We start from the raw sequence: 22,329 nt of genomic DNA on the forward strand, positions 1-22,329 counted from the left end.
ATCCGTTGCCACTAATTGATGATTTGTTGGACAGGCTTGTTAATAAAACTATATTTTCAAAGTTAGACTTAAAGCACGGATATTTTCATGTATTTGTTGATCAGGAGTCAGTCAAGTATACATCGTTCATTACACCTTTAGGTCAATACGAGTTTTTGAGAATGCCAATGGGGTTGAAAAATGCTCCTGCGGTATTTCAAAGGTTTATCAACAAAATTTTTGACGATATGATAAGAAAACAAGAAAGGAAAGCTAACTTCGGACGGAGCCGAAGTTGATATACCCTTGCAGAATATTCTGTAAATTATATTCTTCAAAATTATTCATATATTCATATATTCTTAATACTCATAAAAAGTCCTAACTTCCTAACTTTAAAAACACCAAAGTTATGGCATTTCCAATCGTTCAGTTATATGGCAGCTATAGGATATAGTCGGCCGATCCTTATGAAATTTGGTAGGTCGGATTGATTGGCCAAAAATAAAACCCATAGAAAATCCCAACTTGATAACTTTACAAACACCAAAGTTATGGCATTTCCGATCAATCAATTATATGGCGGCTATAGGATATAGTCGTCCGATCCTTATGAAATTCGGTAGGTCGGATTAATTGGCCAAAAATAAAACTCATAGAAAATCCCAACTTCCTAACTTTAAAAACACCAAAGTTATGGCATTTCCGATCGTTCAGTTATATGGCAGCTATATGATATAGTGGCCCGATCCGGCTCGTTCCGACTTATATACTACCTGCAATAGAAAGACAACTTTTGGGAAAGTTTCAAGCAGATAGCTTTAAAACTGAGGGACTAGTTTGCGTAGAAACGGACGGACGGACAGACGGACAGACGGACAGACGGACGGACAGACGGACAGACGGACGGACAGACGGACATGGCTAGATCGACTCTCCTGGTGATGCTGATCAAGAATATATATACTTTATAGGGTCGGAAATGTCTCCTTCACTGCGTTGCAAACTTTTGACTGAAATTATAATACCCTCTGCAAGGGTATAACAAGAAAGGAAAGCTAACTTCGGACGGAGCCGAAGTTGATATACCCTTGCAGAATATTCTGTAAATTATATTCTTCAAAATTATTCATATATTCATATATTCTTAATACTCATAAAAAGTCCTAACTTCCTAACTTTAAAAACACCAAAGTTATGGCATTTCCAATCGTTCAGTTATATGGCAGCTATAGGATATAGTCGGCCGATCCTTATGAAATTTGGTAGGTCGGATTGATTGGCCAAAAATAAAACCCATAGAAAATCCCAACTTGATAACTTTACAAACACCAAAGTTATGGCATTTCCGATCAATCAATTATATGGCGGCTATAGGATATAGTCGTCCGATCCTTATGAAATTCGGTAGGTCGGATTAATTGGCCAAAAATAAAACTCATAGAAAATCCCAACTTCCTAACTTTAAAAACACCAAAGTTATGGCATTTCCGATCGTTCAGTTATATGGCAGCTATATGATATAGTGGCCCGATCCGGCTCGTTCCGACTTATATACTACCTGCAATAGAAAGACAACTTTTGGGAAAGTTTCAAGCAGATAGCTTTAAAACTGAGGGACTAGTTTGCGTAGAAACGGACGGACGGACAGACGGACAGACGGACAGACGGACGGACAGACGGACAGACGGACGGACAGACGGACATGGCTAGATCGACTCTCCTGGTGATGCTGATCAAGAATATATATACTTTATAGGGTCGGAAATGTCTCCTTCACTGCGTTGCAAACTTTTGACTGAAATTATAATACCCTCTGCAAGGGTATAAAAATAAAGTAATTATATATATGGATGATATTATGATAGCTAGTGAGAATTTACAAGAACATTATGAAACAATGAAAGAGGTATTAAACAGATTAGTAAAGAATAAATTGGAATTAAGGATGGACAAGTGCGAATTTTTACAATCGAGTGTAGAGTATTTAGGTTTTGTTATTACGAGCAAAGGAATACAGGCAAATAATAAAGGCATAGAAGCAGTGCAAAATTTCCCTGTCCCGGACAAGGTACATTTAGTTAGGAGTTTTCTGGGGTTATGCTCCTACTTCAGGAGATTTATAAAGGATTTTTCAACGATAGCTAAGCCGATGTATGATTTACTTAAGAAGGATAGAGAATTTACGTTTGGGGAAAGGGAATTAGAATGTTTTAATAATTTAAAGGAAAAGTTAGTAGAAGCGCCAGTTTTAGCATTATACCACTATAAGGATGAAGTAGAATTACACACAGATGCCAGCAAATTAGGTTTTGGTGCGGTTTTGTTTCAAAGAAAAGATGATAATAAACTACATCCTATATTTTTTTTTCCAGGCTACCACAAAAGATGAAGCTAAATTTCATAGTTTCGAATTAGAAACATTAGCAATTATTTATGCGCTAAGGAGGTTTCGGATTTATGTTCAAGGAAAAAAGTTTAAGGTAGTCACAGATTGTAATTCGTTAGCGCTAACATTAAACAAAGTCGAGTTGAACCCAAGGATAGCTAGATGGGCGTTAGAATTATTATACCCTTGCAGAGGGTATTATAATTTTGGTCAAAAGTGTGCAACGCAGTGAAGGAGACGTCTCCGACCCTATAAAGTATATATATTCTTGATCAGGATCACCTCCTGAGTTGATATAGCCATGTCCGTCTGTCCGTCTGTCTGTCCGTCTGTCTGTCCGTCTGTCTGTCCGTCTGTCTGTTTCTACGCAAACTAGTCTCTCAGTTTTAAAGCTATCGAATTGAAACTTTGCACACACCCTTCTTTCCTTTGCACGCAGTATATAAGTCGGAACGGCCGGGATCGGCCGACTATATCCTATAGCTGCCATATAACTGATTGATCGGAAATGCCATAACTTTCGTGTTTGTAAAGTTAGGAAGTTGAGATTTTCTATGGGTTTTATATTTGGCCAATCAATCCGACTCACCAAATTTCATAAGGATCGGCCGACTATATCCTATAGCTGCCATATAACTGATTGATCGGAAATGCCATAACTTTCGTGTTTGTAAAGTTAGGAAGCTGAGATTTTCTATGGCTTTTATATTTGGCCAATCAATCCGACCTACCAAATTTCATAAGGATCGTCCGACTATATCCTATAGCTGCCATATAACTGATTGATCGGAAATGCCATAACTTTCGTGTTTGTAAAGTTAGGAAGTTGGGATTTTCTATGGGTTTTATATTTGGCCAATCAATCCGACCTACCAAATTTCATAAGGATCGGCCGACTATATCCTATAGCTGCCATATAACTGATTGATCGGAAATGCCATAACTTTCGTGTTTGTAAAGTTAGGAAGTTGGGATTTTTTATGAGTATTAAGAATGCATTATATGAATAATTTTGGAGAATATAATTTACAGAGTATTCTGCAAGGGTATATCAACTTCGGCTCCGCCCGAAGTTAGCTTTCCTTTCTTGTTAGAATATGATTTTGTTTTAGAGCACAGGCCAGGAAAGAGAATGCAGCATGTAGATGCGTTAAGCAGATGTTCCAATATATGCGTAATTGAAACTAATAGCTTTGAGGATAATTTAATAATTTGTCAACACAGAGATAGTAAAATAAAAGAATTAATACAGAAATTAGAGAAATCAGAAGACAAACTGTTTGAGATGCGAAATGGGGTGGTGTATAGAAAAGTAAATGACGGTAGATTACTATTTTATGTTCCGGAGGAAATGGTAGAAATGGTACTGTTTAAATATCATAATGAGTTTGGGCACGTTGGAAGGGACAAAGCTATAAATGCAATAGTGAAGACATATTGGTTCCCAAAAATGAAGGAAAAGGTTGTGAGGCATATAGAAAATTGTTTAAGATGTATTGCATATTCGCCTAAATCCGGAAAAAGTGAGGGATTGTTACACAGTATTCCGAAGGGAAATAAACCATTTGAGCTTGTACACATAGATCATTACGGACCAATTGATGCAGGAAGATCTCAAAAGCATTTGTTTGTTGTTATAGATGGGTTTACTAAATTTATAAGGCTGTATCCGACAAAGACAACAAAGACCAAGGAAGTTATAGTAGCTTTATCAGATTATTTTCGTGCTTATAGTAGACCAGTATGCATTGTGTCAGACAGGGGTAGCTGTTTCACTTCAGAAGAATTCGCGGAATTTTTAAATAAATTATGTATAAAGCATGTTAAAATTGCAACGGGATCTCCGCAAGCCAATGGCCAAGTAGAAAGGGTCAATCGGAGTTTGGGTCCAATGATAGCTAAGTTAACTGATTCTGAGAAAGGTATGCACTGGGACACAGTGATTGAAAACGTAGAATACTCACTCAACAATACAATTCAAAAAAGTATCAGTCAAATTCCAAGTAGGATGTTGTTTGGCATTGAACAAAAGGGAAAAGTTGTAGATGAACTAAAACAAAAACTTGAGGAAATGGATAATGTAGAGGAAAATAGAGACTTAAATAAAATTCGAAGAGAAGCAGTTCAAAAGCAAAAAGAAGCACAGATGAACAACGAAAAACATTATAATGATAAAAGGAAAGAAGTTGCTGGGTACAAAATAGGTGACTATATAATGGTTAAAAATTTTGACAGCACTCCAGGACAATCAAGAAAGTTAATCCCAAAACATAAAGGGCCATATATGATAGACAAGATTTTGAGATATGATAGATTTTTAATAAAAGATGTGGAGGGTTTCCAATTGACACGTAACCCGTACAAGGGTATATGGAGTAGCCAAAATATAAAACCTTGGATTAATAAAAATCCGAAAAGTTAAAATTATTGTAAGTAGTGTATAAGAAGATGATTGTAATTCATAAAGATCAGGAGATCTTAGTTGTCAGGAAGGCCGAATTGTAGCAGGATCGCCTGTTACGTTACTATTTATAGTTGCAAATGCACATGTATAATAAATATAATAACAAGTATATTTCTAAGTTAAGTATAAGGCCAACGATCACTGTTATAATTATGTATAACATATGTATGCAGATGTTATAAGTATGTAGGTATATCGATATGTCATCGAGTCAGTCGTCATCGAGTCAGTCGTCGTTTTACAAGCGTAGAGTGTGGACACAAAAAATAAAGACATATTGAAAATTAATATATCCAAAGTGTATTTTTAATAATAACATAACTCGGACCCCTACAATTTTTTAAATAGGTTTAGTTTACTTTGGGAATGCAAGTTTCAAACTGGTTGAGTTGAGTATTTTTGTACTGACTTCTGAGATTTTAATTGATGCTCGCACGGATGTATTTTGAATCCACTGGTCTCTCCAATCCACTCTAAAAGAATCGATGATGCTGTGCCTTTAATGGTAAGCTTGTCGAAGGTTTGTGTCTATTAAGATGACAGAGCATCCTTTATGCCAAATTCAAAATTGTACCCTTTTGTAAGCAGCACTCGTTACGTGCTCGATTTGGAGGAAATGGTCAGCTTTAACGTCATCTTAATATTCCGTGTGGAGGATGAAGCTTCCTCGTACAGCCGTTCACACCGCAAGTTTTTGGTCGACAATTATTTTAATTTTATGCGTCACACAAGGGAACAGCCTTGGCCTACTTATTTTTTTATTTATTTATCAACGAACTACCTCTAGTCTTAACAAAGTCGCGTCTCCTTATGAACACAGATGACGTTAAATTATGCGTGCAACATTTCCCGCAGTTCAGACTTTCAATCGGTTATAAATGCTGTTCAAAAATTTCGTTGTGAAATTTTTTTAGATTTTAATAGCGCTAAGTGTAAGGTATTGACATTTTTTGACATATGTCACAAAAATTTTATTCTTTAGACCGTCCAATTTTTTCAATACTTTTCACCATGAACATGTTCACTAGAATGTGGAGAGTCCCAGGACGCTTAATCTCGACCCATGGGGACTAGGACTCCGCCACTGCTTGGTGTCGGTGGGGCCCCTTGTTTTTGCTGAGCAAAGCTATCGTGGGTGTCTACAGAACTTTGAGGGAATTGAGCCACGATTGTCTACAGTTGTGCTTTTTGGTAGTGCATTGCCCTTTAAAGCTGCTGATTATTTGGGAGTTTATCTACCAACTGTTTTACAACATAGGACATATTCGGCTTCAATGGTGGCACATGTTCCGTTCTGCCAGCGCGAGCTCTATAATAGCTTTCAATTTTTCCTTAGGATGCGGTATTTTCTCGTTCATTCGATCATACTCTCTTCAGAATATGGGTTCAGCTCTCTCATCACTGCGTATCAATATAGTTCTGCTAATCTTTTACCATTTTAACCGATCCACCCTTCATGAACTTTGTCAGACAAAGCATGTTGATAACATTAAAGAATCGTGCTGCTTAGGTGCTATGCTGGAATGTGCTGATGAACATTGGCCACTTCTCAGAATCCCGACAGAAAGATATAAGATCTTTTAATAAGCAAGACACAAATCACACTCCCAATCTTTGTCCTTGACGTGGTACCCACTGTTACGACCGTCTCCCTAAAGGATGCGATCCTGATTTCACAATTAAGTGGCTAATTGAAAATCCGTCGCTTCGTTAATAAAGAGTTGTAAGAGCGTCCGGGTATGCACAAAAAGTTTTTAAAAATGTTGGCGTTGAGCGCAAATCAGGTTTTAAAGCAGCCCAACCACAAAAATATATCCACAACCAGCTGGCAAAAAAACTAGACGATTCAAATTTGTATTTACTTGACTTAAATATTAATTCCGAATCTATGCGATTTATGACTGCGTGGCTAAGCATGCTTAAAAACTTTTGTGCATTCTGCCATTTTTTGTCAATAGCAATATATCATCACTCCTAGGGATGGTTTTGAATACAGATATTTAAATAGATATAAATAATAGATATCGATGCTTCATCCGATGTAAAGCATTTTACAAATTTTAGCTTAGCCTTTGGCGGCAAAGACTGGGCTTTTGCAGTACCTCGTAAAATTCATCAAAAAGACGCAAAAACCCCATCCCCACGAAGTGTAGACTTGTGTGGAGCTTTAATCGAAAAACAACAACAGCCATATTTTCTTGCAACATTTTTCCTGTATCTGGACCGAAATCGACAAAGCTTTTAGGGAAAGCTTTAATGTATTCAATCGCGCCTTTGAAGCCTAAACCATCTAAGGGAGGGCATTCCTTCTCAAGTACCAATATGAATATCTTTTAATACGAACCAATCGAAGACGAAGGTGATAGATTCTGCGATTCGCGATTTAAGAAAAAATTTAAGAAAATCTGCCGCAGGTTGATAACTGGCAATGTTATTTTTCGGAACTGATTTAAAAACACACAAGATACAAATCGCAATCCAAATACTCATTGGAATAAAAGTTCGTTTTGAGCCAGGTTTTAAATAAAAGTATGACTCTAAAATCGCATTGAGATGTGGCCAGGTGTTGTCGCACTAAAGAGATTTTTTAAACTCACTATAACACTACAAACAATCTTCAAAATTGCCACCAGCTTATTCGTATTCAGGGCTGCAAACACCAACGGCCCGAGGCTCAGTTTTGGGAAGGAAGAAAACTGCTGTACCTCACATGACACGCGACTTTGTCAAGACTAGAGAAAGATCGTTAACTATGATATACATCTATAGTTGCTTGTATTTGATTTATTTCCCATTTTGTGAAGGGGAGTAGTCTATATGAATCGATTGGTATAGAGTCATATTATGCGATGTTTGGAACATGAATGATTACAATGCGAACGTCGTATCCGATACTCAGAAAACAAAGAATTATTTCTGCCAGACAAAATGGGCCTAATCCGACCAAAAGTAAGAATTATAAGTAAAGTAACCGAGGAAAACGCCGTGGGAAAGACTTATTTACATTTTTTACATTACATTTGTGTGTATCACGAGTGTGTCCGATGCGTAGGTTGAACTGGCTCGAGTCCCAAGGTATATTATTCCTCCATGCAGATAACATATTGTCGTGAGTTTGATGGCGAACCGACAGACTTGTAATATGGTGAAGGCTTCAGCAGTATAGACGGAGTTGTAGGTAGGTAATAGCTGAAACTGAGAATTTCCCCCTAACGTCATAACCTTTTTATTTTTATACCCTTGCAGTGTGCAAACGCAGTGAAGGAGACATCTCCGACCCTATAAAGTATATATATTCTTGATCAGGATCGCCTCCTGAGTTAATATAAGCATGTCCGTCTGTCTGTTCATAAGGATCGGCCGACTATATCCTATAGCTGCCATATAACTGAACGATCGGAAATGCCATAACTTTGGTGTTTTTAAAGTTAGGAAGTTGGGATCTTCTATGGGTTTTTTTTTACCTACCAAATTTCAAAAGGATCGGCCGACTATATCCTATAGCTGCCATATAACTGAACGATCGGAAATGTCGTAACTTTGGTGTTTGTAAAGTTAGGAAGTTGGGATTTTCTATTCGACCTACCAAATTTCATAAGGATCGACCGACTATATCCTACAGCTGCCATATAACTGAACGATTTACAGTTAGGAAGTTCGGATTTTTATGAGTATTAAGAATGCATCAAATGAATAGTTTTGGAGAATATAATTTACAGAATATTCTGCAAGGGTATATCAACTTCGGCTCCGCCCGAAGCTAGCTTTCCTTTCTTGTTTATATTGTTTTAGTGCTTTTATGTACTTAACAAGTAATTTTGTTTTGTGTGCCACATACGCTCCCGCCGCACTAAATAACTGTGTCTTATTTATTAGTGTATAATAAACTACAATACTATTCATATTCAGAAAGACTGACAAGTAAACCGATTGATAAAAAAGAGCACTTAAAGCCAAGAGCGAATGCGCTTGAATCCAAGAGTACTTCAATTTCACTCAGTAGAAACCTAAAGTTTTCTGAGAACATTGCTTAAGCTCACTCAATATCCAAAAAGGCCAGCAGCGATTCATTTGGCACACGGAAAAGTGTAGACTGATAGAGGTGTAACGCCCCCCTTTTCCCCATACACCCAAAGGCTACAACCAAAAACGTTCAGTTCTTAAATTATAGACGCTGCGTGACATGGATATATAAACAGCCCCAGGAATGAATATATTTTGCTGAAATCATTTCCTGATGTATAATTAATTAATTAATAAGAAAAAAAATAATTCCCACAAGAAAACCTACCACATACCCTACGAGACAGCCATCAACTTAATAGAGAAAAAATTGACAAGGCTCGAACGAGTTTTTACATGAATCGCTGATTCGTCACCTCAAGTGACACCATTTCCAGCTGCCATACTTCCTTGCTTTGAAAAAACATTCGGCAATATAACCAACTTTAAAGCCACTAAAGGGTTATTCAAAGATGAGCTCCCGAAAATTTATTTCGGAAAAATTACAGTTTAGTGAGAAGTTATAAGGTAGCGTTTTCCATAAGTTCTAGACCACTCACCTTTATCTCCCTATATTTCGCAGGTGATGACGCCCTGATACCAAATCACTTGTTCTATTATCAAAAAAGAAAAAAGACAACACTGTGTAATAATCTGATTCTTATATTGGCCGCTCGCTCCGTAAACATGCGGCTAGCTTAGAGAGGTAATGAGTTGATTTAATCCAATTTATATTGTGTATTTGCCTGTGGCCAAAGGATAATGCAAGAAAGGATTTGGATTGTACTTGTTTATTGTTTCTCTTACAATAGCATTATTGCTACTGCTCTTGCTGCTCTAGTCGCCGTCCTCTGCTGCGTCGCTCCTTGCTGGTTGCTCCGGGTGCCTGAGATCGAGACGGCTCCACGCCGCCTGGATGATATGCGTACCTCCCTACCGGGGCCGACAAGGTGTATCGCCTAGCAGGTAGAACAGGGTTCTCCCTTGTCGCCTAACACCCCGCAAGGACTTCTCAAGTTCGGTTTGACCTCGACCTAGCACCGTTGGATCTCAGCTTTGTAGCCTCAGCTTTTTAGAATTGCCGTCGTTCGGCGTCTCGACTTTGCGATCTTGATCCTTGGGCACTTGGATTTTGTCTTCACTTGCTGATTCTCGCACTCCAATTGTCCCTGCGCTTGCATCGTCCTTTTATAGGCGCTGGAGGTCCCGTTATTTCCCTTCTTGAGATCGGGTCCAAAGTCCACTGCCGTATCGTTAATTCACGACCTCTTTGTGCGGGTCCGAAGTCCACCAGTTTACCGTTTGACCTTGATGCCCTTGCCGTGTGACGGTCCAAAATCCGTAGATTTTTCATTTGAACTGGATGCTTTTCACTCCTCCGGCATCCTAGTTAAGCCTCTCTCCTGCATCGAGATTTGTGGGGAGTTTTAAGACTTCTCAGACTCTGAGACACCGATGTCATCAAACACTAACTATGGACGTCAGATTAAACGAAAATGAACATCCAAAGGGCTTTAAGAAAGAGAATGAGACCACTGTAATTGTTAAACAGTTATGTAGGGAAATAAGCCACCACCAACAAAAAACTCTGCAAATTCGGATATGCCAATGCCGAAAAATACTCACTAATTGAGATTACGCCAGAGATCTAAGTAGCCAAGTTTTTAAAGCTTGTTTAACTTGATAAATTCGAATTTAAATAAAATGACAACCATTAACACAACCAATCTCCCTCTAGTCTTGACAAAGTCGCATGTCCTTATCTACGCAGATGAAGTTAAGTTATGCCTGCAATATAACGAAATTTCTAGCAGTTGAGACTTACAATCTGACCTAAATGCTTTTCAAACGTGGTGTTGTAAAAATCTTTTGGATTTGAATATCGCTAAGTGCAAAGTAATGACATTTTTTTCGGGTGAACCCACAATATGCAACGTATACGCTGGGTGGTTGTGCGTTGTCTAGAATTACGCATGCTGATGACCTTGGCGTCCTTCTTGACCCAAAACTTAAGTTTTGTGACCATATTACTTAAAAGGAAAAAGACTCTGTTCATTTCACTAGTCCGTCCAATCCTGGAGTACTGTTCAGCAGTTTGGAGTCCTCAGTATGGTGTACATATAGACCGGATAGAGTCTGTGCAAAATAACTTTTTATTAACTGGAATGCAAGCCTTATTTTACCATCCTACTCTAGTAGACTTCTCCTAATAAATCTACCATCCTTAGCAAACCATAGAACGATGCTTGGCACAACTTTTATCTATAATCGATCGTCTTTGACTTTAAAAAAGAATGGTCGTGTTTTTTTTCTGCGCTTCGAATTTTGGATTTTGTTTCGTTTATTCCCATCGGTGGGTTTTATCAAAACAATTTTAATTTTCTTCCGGTTATTCAAACATAAATTTAAACTCCGTTCGCTTCGCGAGTGAACTTGTAATATTACTAATAAATTGTTTTAGTTTTCGTAATTCTTATCTGTGTTTTCTTTTCTTATATCCCCGCCGTTTCACTTTTGTGCATGCACTTTAACTAATTTACGCTCCCGCTCTCTTTGCTTTTGCGCCAAACTAAAGGCGGCCTGATGGGGCTGATTAGCTGTTTCGGCGTTGCTAGAGATAGTTCTCGCCGAGCTGATGACCTCCTCTCTGCGCTGGACTCGCAGTTTAATAGTCGTAAGCTATTAGAAGAATCCCCTAAGCGCAAAAAGGCCGCTGGTGGTAAGGAGCAAAAGGGGAACACCCCGCAACCGAAATCAAAAGAACAACAGAGCATTCCGGCGGATCAGCAGCTGATTTCAGCAAACCCTCAAATGTTGCTAAGATCAGCAGCTAAAAAAGATTCGGTATCCGAACAATCCGTTACAGAATGCATGCAACCAGGGACTTCTAAAAATTCCGATTTGTCCGGAGTGGTTTCACAATTAGTGGATCCACCTATCTCTCAGAATGTAGCATCACCACCACAAGGGACTACCGAGTCCGGACAACCGGCTCAAGTTGGTTTTGCAGAAACAATGTCTGCTCCACCAAAATCCCTTACAGTGGTTCCACTAAAGAAACTAATTTTCGTTTCTCGGCTTTCCCCTGATCAAACATCTTCTGATGTATTGTCTTATATACAAGACAAAACTAAAGCCGATTGTAATAGTGTAAAGGTGGAAAAATTTAAGTTTTCTTATGCTAGAGACATTTCATCTTTCAAGATAACTGTCCCTAACGAGCTTTTTGAAGCCATATGCTCGGGCGACTTTTGGCCGGATAATATGGTTGTAAAAGAGTTCGAAGCTAAGATAAAGAAAAAGGGGCCCGTGGGAGTAAAACCTCCTAGTCGAGGCCAAACCAGTGTACCAATTTCAAAAAACTAACTTCTAACCTCCTTCTTTCCTATCAGAACGCAAGAGGTTTGCGTAGCAAACTCACTAAATTGTTTTCCGATAGCCTTTCCTTTGCATCTCATATTATTGTGTTTACAGAAACCTGGTTAAAGCCGGAGATCTTTAGCTCCGAAGTTTTTCCAGGTAAGTACACAATATATAGGTATGACCGTCCCTCTAGACGGGGAGGTGAAGTCTTAATTGGAGTTGATTCAAACCTCCCGTTTGAGGAGTTATTTTTTGATGAATTCAATACCATTGAATTTATTTGTGTAAAGTTATCGCTTCCTGGTAACTTTATATACATAACTTTCTCATATATTCCGCCGTTGTCTGAACTTCCTGATTATTTAAATCACCTTTCCGTTATTAAGTCCGTTGCAAATAAGCTTTCCGATAGTGATCAAGGTGATTTCACCCTACAATAGAACTTTCATTTGATACGGGTAGAGTTATAGAAGAAAAATCAAAAAAATCCAAACGAATACATTGTTTTCGCAAGGCAGACTTTCTGAGGCTAAATAATTTTATTTCTGGCTTTAATTGGTCAGATCTTTACTTATGCAATAATATGTCCGATGCAGTTAGTGTTTTCTACACTGCAATAAACTCATTTTTTAATTCCTGTGTTACGTGGTACTATCCGTCAATTTCCAATAAATTACCTTTAGCAAAGAGGTGACACACTTAAGAAATGTAAAGTCCAGACTTTTTAGGAAATATAAAAATACCGGTTCTCAATATGTTTTTACTAGATATTTAAGAGCTCGGTCAAGATTTACCGTGCTTAATGCTCAGTGTTATAATAGTTACTTAAACCGTTGTAAGGTCCAGTTCTCTCAGGACCCGAAACAGTTTTAAAATTTCGTTAACACCAAGCGTAAATCTAATTCATTTCCTTCCTCGCTGTCGTTCGAAAACATGACGGCAACCACAGATCAGGCAATAGCCGATTTATTTGCCCAATTTTTTCAAACGACTTACTCTACTTTAGATTATTCATCACAGCCTTATTCTTACACCATGTCCAAGTCAAACCTCATATTCTGTCCCACTTTAACAGAAAGCTCTCTTCATTTGGATCTTCTTCGTATTAAGCCTGTTTATTCGCCAGGGCCCGATGGTATTCCTGGGTGCGTGCTTAGGTATTGCGCTAAGGCCCTGTGCAAACCTCTTCATAAGTTGTTTATCTTATCTCTAGAAACCTCCCAATTCCCAAATATTTGGAAGGAATCATTTGTTATTCCTCTTTTCAAAAAAGGTAACAAGTTAGAAGCCAGTAACTACAGAGGTATTTCTAAGTTGTCAGCTATTCCTAAGCTTTTTGAAAAAATTATTACTCCTCATTTGCAGCACCTTTGCAGATCAATCATTTCTCCGTGTCAACACGGATTTATACAACGTAAATCCACAATCACAAACCTTCTAGAGCTCACTACACTTGTGATAAAAGGCTTCAATAGTAGTTTTCAAACAGACGTCATTTACACTGACTTTAGTAAAACATTTGACTCTGTAAATCACTTACTTCTTATTCATAAACTTGACCTTTTAGGTTTTCCAGTTGATCTGCTTAAATGGATTTCAAGTTATCTGAATGGCAGGTCACAAAGGGTCCTTTTTACATTATTTATTAACGATCTTCCCTCAATTATAAGTCATTCTCGCGTACTTATGTACGCAGATGATGTTAAGATGTGCCTGCAGTATAAAGACATTTCCTGCCATTTAGACTTGCAATCCGATCTAGATAATTTTCAAAACTGGTGCCGAGATAATTTACTAAATTTAAACGGTTCCAAGTGCAAGTTGATGACTTTTTATCGGGCCAATCCGATATACGCGACTTACACGTTAAGTGGCAGCTCTTTGGATAGAATAACTCTTGTAAACGATCTTGGCGTTCTCTTGGACCCTAAACTAAAATTTTCTAATCACATTTCGTCCATGGTTAATAAAGCCAGAGGAGTGCTTGGATTTATTAAAAGGTGGTCAAAAGAATTCGATGGTCCTTATTTGACTAAAACTTTATTTATTTCGCTAGTCCGTCCGACTCTGGAGTATGGGTCTCCCGTCTGGAGTCCACAATACGGAATACATATTGGTCGTATTGAATCTGTACAAAAAAACTTCCTTCTTTTTGCTTTACGGCGCCTAAACTGGGATGCAAAGCTTATCTTACCTTCTTATTCTAGTAGACTTCTTTTGATTAATTTACCATCCCTAGCCAACCGTAGAACGATACTTGGTACTGTCTTTATTTATAACCTTATACATGGTGATATTGACTGCCCCGACTTGTTAAGTCGGCTAAACTTTTCTGCGCCAAGTAGATTAACTAGAAATTATTTTCCACTAATTTTAAATCATTGTAGATCTAACTATGCCTTGCATGAGCCTTTCAGAGTATTATGTTCTGACTATAATAGACTTTTTCCTGTAATATCAAATCTTGACTCTCTGCCGCTCACAAAATTGATCTTACTATTACTTTTTTCCCCGGACTTTTACCTATATTTCTTTATCTCGCGTCTATCTTCTCGCGAATCGTGCCGTACGATACACGGCTGCGCCCCTCGGTCGGTTGGGCGGGTAAGTGGGCCGTGGGACTCCGCGCGAAAAAAAAAAAAAAAAAAAACCTTATTCACGGGGATGTGGAGAGTCCCAAATTACTGGGTCGCATAAGCTTCTCCGTGCCTAATAGAATTACCAGGAACTATGTTCCTCTTATTTGTAGATCTAACTTTGATATGCATGAACCGTTTAGAGTACTGTCTAACGACTATAATAGACTATACCATGTTATTTCTACTACCGACTCTTTGCCAAGCCTAAAAGCATTAAGTTTATCGTACTTAGCACAAAATTAGTATTAGTATTAGTCTCTTAAGTATTTCTAATATTAGTCTGTCCGTTTCTACAATGTCCTTTTTAACTTCTCGCGATCTCGTTTTTACGCCTATTAGGCTCCGCGCGTAACAAGCACTGCTTGGTGTCGTAAGGGCCACTTGTTTGCGCTGATCATAGTGCATCAACGTCCGAACTAATTAGCTGTTTCTTTTTATAACACTGCTGTCTCACCAGCACCCCAGTGATAGAGATATGTCCGACCGTGCATGGTTTATATATTAGAAATAAAATAAATAACTCCCTTCCGCTTTTTTGCTCTTTATTCAATGCAACGGATTTAGCTACAATATGAGCCGTTTTGTGTTCCCATTTAGACGGCAACTTCATAATACACTCCTCGTAGAAACTTCCCTCCTTATTTTCGAAAAACTCTGACTGCCACTTTTCACAACAGTCATTTGAGCCCAACTTTACACCAGTAAGGGCATTCGCCATGGACAGGAACAGGTGGTAGTCACTTGGCGCTATGTCCGGGCTATATGGTGGATGCGATAAAATCTCTTCTGACGAGTCATCAAAGACGTGTGTGGTCTGGAGTTGTCCTGGTGAAACACAACACCCTTCCCGTTGGCCAATTCTGGTCGCTTCTGGTTAATCGCCAGCTTTAAACGGTCCAGTTGTTCGCAGTAGATGGTAGAATTAAGCGACTGGCCATATGGAAGCAGCTCATAGTGTATGATTCCCTTCCAATCCCACCAAACACAGAGCAAAACTTTCCTGACCGTCAATCCCAGCTTTTGGACGATTCACCGGTCTTCAACCATGACCGTTTAAAAAATTTGGTGACTAACTCCTATCTTCTCGGTGATGTCACGAGATGTCAGCTCGATGTTTTCCGCCGGCTGCCTTATCCATGGTGTCGTTTTCACCTGCTCTGAACCGTCGAAACCATTCCTCCGCGGTTCGAAGTGATAGAGTACCATCCCCTAAAACACCATTCATTTCACGGAATGTTTCTCAAGCAGAAAACTGCGCGAATTTCAATGTTAGTGAATGCCATTAATTATAAAGGCTATCCCTAAGCTTTTTAAAAATATTATTACTACTATGGATTATAACTATTTTGGAGCTCAAGGATAGCCTTTATAATTGATGGCATCTACTTGTTACTTTTCTTGTGATTTACAAACTACAAATTACATATGATTCCCTTTAAATATGGGGAAATTTAATAGAAATTTTTAGAGTTAAGGTAAACCATTTTAAAAGAGGTTTAAACAGGTCTTCAGCATAATTCCTAAGCACACACCAAGAATACTATTGGGACCTGGCTAACAAACAGGCTTAACACGTAGAAAATCAAAAATATCATACGTATATTCGCACGCTGTTATCAGTTTTCGGCATAACAGCAAGAGTAGTAAAACTTCGGCTTGCCAGAGTTAGTATCGATTTCGTTTAAAATGTTTCATAATTTTTTCCAGTGACAACTTACAAAATTTGCCCAAAACTTGTCACAATTTAAAGTTAAGAAGAAAGTAAGCAAACTTCCTTATATACCCTTGCAGTTATTATTATTTCGATTTCTCTGCCTATATTACTAAAAACAATGAAGCAATGTCGATTTTGCGCTACATTTTGACATCGTTTCTATGGCAGCTATATGATATTGTTGTCCGATTTTGACAAAACAAAAAGCGTAATTCTGATATAGTAAATATATCTGAAAGAAATATTTTGATAAATATAAAAAAAAAAGAAAATTCATATTTTTATACCCTTGCAGAGGGTATTATAATTTTGGTCAAAAGTGTGCAACGCAGTGAAGGAGGCATCTCCGACCCTATAAAGTATATATATTCTTGATCAGGATCACCTCCTGAGTTGATATAGCCATGTCCGTCTGTCCGTCTGTCCGTCTGTCTGTCCGTCTGTCCGTCTGTCTGTTTCTACGCAAACTAGTCTCTCAGTTTTAAAGCTATCGAATTGAAACTTTGCACACACACTTCTTTCCTTTGCACGCAGTATATAAGTCGGAACGGCCGGGATCGGCCAACTATATCCAATAGCTGCCATATAACTGATTGATCGGAAATGCCATAACTTTCGTTTTTGTAAAGTTAGGAAGTTGGGATTTTCTATGGGTTTTATATTTGGCCAATCAATCCGACCTACCAAATTTCATAAGGATCGGCCGACTATATCCTATAGCTGCCATATAACTGATTGATCGGAAATGCCATAACTTTGGTGTTTGTAAAGTTAGAAAGTTGGGATTTTCTATGGGTTTTATATTTGGCCAATCAATCCGACCTACCAAATTTCATTAGGATCGGCCGACTATATCCTATAGCTGCCATATAACTGATTGATCGGAAATGCCATAACTTTGGTGTTTGTAAAGTTAGAAAGTTGGGATTTTCTACAGGGGTTATATTTGGCCAATCAATCCGACCTACCAAATTTCATAAGGATCGGCTATATCCTATAGCTGCCATATAACTGATTGATCGGAAATGCCATAACTTTCGTGTTTGTAAAGTTAGGAAGTTGGGATTTTTTATGAGTATTAAGAATGCATCATAGGAATAATTTTGGAGAATATAATTATAGAGTATTCTGCAAGGGTATATCAACTTCGGCTCCGCCCGAAGTTAGCTTTCCTTTCTTGTTTTGATATCCTATGGGAGCTATATAATACAGATGTCCGATTTTAATTTAATTAAAACCGTAATTCCATAGTATTTAATTATTACCAAATCCCAAAGAACAAAAAAATATTAAAAACAACAAAGTTATACTTTTTTTAGTTTTTATTTTCGATTGTTCCTATGGGAGCTATTTGATATAGTCGACCGATCCGACATATATACTACCTGCAAAGAAATACATTTTTTAGGAAAGTTTTAAGCAGACAGCTTTAAAACTGAGGGACTATTTTGCGTAGCATCACCAGGAGAGTCGATCTAGCCATGTCCGTCTGCCCGTCCGTCCGTCAGTCCGTCCGTTTCTACGCAAACTAGTCCCTCAGTTTCAAAGCTATCAGCTTGAAACTTTCCCAAAAATTGTCTTTCTATAAGACGGAACAAGCCGGGCGACTATAATTTTTAATTGTTATTTTTATTTTTTTTGTTTTTTGGGGATTTGGTAATATTTAAATACTACGGAATTACAGTTTAATTAAATTAAAATCGGACATCTATGTCAAATAGCTCTCATAAGAAAATCGACAAATTAAAAAAAAATAGAAATAAAAAAAATGTTATTTTGCTGTTTTTCTATTTATCAATATATTTCTTTGAGAATATCAGAATTACGCTTTTAGTTTTGTCATAGAAACGATGGCAAAATGCAGGGCAAAATCGTATCATTGTTTTAGTAATATAGGCATGGAAATCGAAATGTTGTCGTTTTGTAATAACTGTAAGGGTATATAAACTTCGGCTTGCTTCCTTTCTTTTTTATAAATATAATTACGAACCTTGGAATAACATTGTTAGGCACCTCAAGGTTCCCACCATCAACTCGGCTACCGTGCTCAAATTTGTTAGTGGATACTCCCTGTCCGGGAGTCGCACTTATGTTTCCGGCCTCACTTCGATTACCGACAAAACTGTTATTCGATTGTCTCTGATTCCCGGCCAAATCACTATTAGAGCCAGATGTAGGAATATTTCCAACACCAAAACCTGAAGATCCACCTATTACAGAAACGGCACCGGCGATTTTGGGCGCTTGTGAAATACGTCCTTTCGATGGTACATTGACAACTGGGTCATCTTCCCCTTCCTCCTCACTTGAACTAGGATCAATCATGATGAGATAAACTCGACCCGGATTTTTTCAGTTTCAATCCTGCAATTGAGAAAAAGGGAAATTGTTTGATTTAGAGGATATTATTTTTTTTGGAATGATTGTTATATATAATGTGTATTTTAATAAAAAAATAAAATCGACATAGGATTAAAAACCCGCGAAAAGCCCAAAAGCACAAAAGTTGTAGTCCTTTTTAACCAATTTCTTAAATTTTGCGACTCCCAGCTTACTCAGAGCAAAGCCACAAATCACAATTATTATTTTATATTAAGATTAACTATTAATTAGATTTAACGCTTAGTTCTGTGCTTTGTGTGTCGTTATTGTATTTATTTCCCTGCTGTCCTGCGGCAACGGTATTACTCTTTCTTGGCTAAATTCTACCTGTGGGGTTTAATATAGCTAAAGGAGTTGTTGGAACGGCAAAAACGATGCCGATTTATAACAGTCATTGTCTATCTCTTATCGAGAACCCAATCTCAGAGGGTTTAAAATAATTTTTTTCTTAAAAATTTTCACTAAGGCAATTAAAGAGATATTCTTGACATAGACTTATATATGTTTAGTTGAGCGGAACGTTGTTAAATGAAATTCCCACAGCAACCCTATATCCAGCGTGGGTAAAATCTTAAGTAATATTTTCGGAAGTTGGTTGGGATTCGTCTCCTTAAGGGGGTATATACCTTTTTTTGTCGAAAAAAAATAAGAAAGTTTGGATTTTTTTATGTATGTAACTATTGTTTTTATTAAATGAATGATTATATTTTCTGAAAGTTTAGATTGTTGACAATGTTTATGCAAACATTTTTGAAAAAATATTTAATAGTTTTTAAGGTGTGGCTGTTTCCCTTAAACGCCTTTTTTTTAAAGAGCCTTGCGGTGATAATTCCCCAGGACGAATGGGTCAACTGATACCGAAAAAATAAAAATATTTCATTAGTTTAAAGTAGTATCCTGTACTTGAACGAACGTTTTTAAACAAATTTTTTTTTTGTGCATACGGGAACGTTTAATGCAAAAAATGACGTTTTTGGACGCGAAAATTCTTACAAAACAATCTATTTCGGCGAAATAAAAATTTTTACATGAAAAAAACGATCGTTCAAGTACTAATAAAATTCATTACGAACATTTAAAAAAAAAATTGAAGAAAATCGGCTCAGTAGTTTTTCGCCAATCCATATCACCGCAAAGTCATTTTAAAACAAGAAAGGAAAGCTAACTTCGGGCGGAGCCGAAGTTGAAATACCCTTGCAGAATATTCTGTAAATTATATTCTCCAAAATTATTCATATGATGCATTCTTAAACTCATAAGAAATCCCAACTTCCTAACTTTAAAAACACCAAAGTTATGGCATTTCCACTCGTTCAGTTATATGGCAGCTATAGGATATAGTCGGCCGATCCTTATGAAATTTGGTAGGTCGGATTGATTGGCCAAATATAAAACCCATAGAAAATCCCAACTTCCTAACTTCACAAACACCAAAGTTATGGCATTTCCGATCAATCAGTTATATAGCAGCTATAGGATATAGTCGGCCGATCCTTATGAAATTTGGTACGTCGGATTGATTGGCCAAATATAAAACCCATAGAAAGTCCCAACTTCCTAACTTAACAAACAGCAGAGTTATGGCATTTCCGATCAATCAGTTATATGGCAGCTATAGGATATAGTCGGCCGATCCCGGCCGTTCCGACTTATATACTGCGTGCAAAGGAAAGAAGTGTGTGTGCAAAGTTTCAATTCGATATCTTTAAAACTGAGAGACTAGTTCGCGTAGAAACAGACAGACGGACAGACAGACGGACAGACGGACAGACGGACATGGCTATATCAACTCAGGAGGTGATCCTGATCAAGAATATATATACTTTATAGGGTCGGAGATGTCTCCTTCACTGCGTTGCACACTTTTGACCAAAATTATAATACCCTCTGCAAGGGTATAAAAAAACCATTTCGAGATATTCGCGTTTAAAGTTTCAAGTTTGGGTTTGGGCGGGGACGAGGCGCGCGGCTAGGAGCGCTGTAACTTTTTTTCTACAGTTCAAATCTCTATGAAAATTTTGGGAAATATTCTCAAGAAGTTGTTCTTTAAGATAAAGCAAAAAAAAAAATTTCGATTTTTTGAAAATGAAAAAGGTATATACCCCCTTAAATAGAGCCATATCGCTGCTCCACATATACTGCTGCTGCTTGCCCTCTGCGACTGGCAATTCGCTTGTTTCTGAGGCCGTAACGACTCCACGGAGACTTTGGATGATATGCGAAACTCCGTACCGGGGCCGGCAGGGTGTATAGCAGGTTCTGCATTTTCGCCTAGCCACATTTATCGAAGGCACCTGGAGATACGTCTGGGTTTCGTGGATATGGTGTATCGGCTAGTAGGTAGAACAAGGATTCGCCATTTTGCCAAGCCAACTTTATCGCAGACTCTACGCAAGAGCTTCTGAATTAAAACACGACCTAAAAGGTTGGATCTCAGCGTTGCCGCCTCAGCCTTGTAGACTCGTCGTCGTTACTTGCTCACTGATTTCGCTTGCCCTCACTCTGATTGTAACACTATTATTGGGGGCTGCGCTTGCGCCGTCTTTTTATAGCCCGAGGTGGTCCCGTTATTTTTTCCTTTCAGCTAACGTAATCGGGTTCACAAAAACCGGTTGAAGACGGATATTTTTATACCCTTGCAGAGGGTATTATAATTTTGGTCAAAGGTGTGCAACGCAGTGAAGGAGACATCTCCGACCCTATAAAGTATATATATTCTTGATCAGGATCACCTCCTGAGTTGATATAAGCATGTCCGTCTGTCCGTCTGTCTTTGCACACACCCTTCTTTCCTTTGCACGCAGTATATAAGTCGGAACGGCCGGGATCGGCCGACTATATCCTATAGCTGCCATATAACTGAACGATCGGTGATGCCATAACTTTGGTGTTTGTAAGGTTAGGAAGTTGGGATTTTCTATGGGTTTTATATTTGGCCAATCAATCCGACCTACCAAATTTCATAAGGATCGGCTATAGAATATAGTCAGCCGATCCTTATGAAATTTGGTATGTCGGATTGATTGGTCAAAAATAAATTCCATAGAAAATCCAAACTTCCTAACCTTACAAACACCAAAGTTATGGCATTTCCGATCAATCAGTTTTATGGCAGCTTTAGGATATAGTCGGCCGATCCTTATGAAATTTGGTAGGTCGGATTGATTGGTCAAATATAAAACCCATAGTAAATCCCAGCTTCCTAACTTTACAAACACCAAAGTTATGGCATTTCCGATCAATCAGTTATATGGCAGCTATAGGATATAGCCGTTCCGACATATATACTGCGTGCAAAGGAAATAAGGGTGTGTGCAAAGTTTCAATTCGATATCTTTAAAACTGAGAGACTAGTTCGCGTAGAAACAGACAGACGGACAGACGGACATGGCTATAT

The 22,329-nt window shown here is 38.0% G+C and overlaps 1 protein-coding gene across 6 annotated transcripts in view; it reads right to left on the bottom strand.

Annotated features, from left to right (window-relative positions):
* LOC108053732 (calcium-dependent secretion activator) overlaps nucleotides 1-22,329 on the bottom strand; it is a 210,273-nt gene that overhangs the window by 151,780 nt on the left and 36,164 nt on the right. For all 6 annotated transcript variants that reach the window (XR_006417674.1, XM_044460648.1, XM_044460652.1 and 3 more), the window contains exon 2: nucleotides 18,541-18,914. Coding sequence is in view for 5 of the 6 variants with exons in the window: in XM_044460648.1 (XP_044316583.1) it covers nucleotides 18,541-18,875 (335 nt within the window). In the remaining variant the exon portion in view is untranslated. The remainder of the gene's footprint in view (nucleotides 1-18,540; nucleotides 18,915-22,329) is intronic.

The sequence above is a fragment of the Drosophila rhopaloa genome, unplaced genomic scaffold (genome assembly GCF_018152115.1).
Source record: "Drosophila rhopaloa isolate 14029-0021.01 unplaced genomic scaffold, ASM1815211v1 contig_203, whole genome shotgun sequence".
NCBI lineage: Eukaryota > Metazoa > Arthropoda > Insecta > Diptera > Drosophilidae > Drosophila > Drosophila rhopaloa.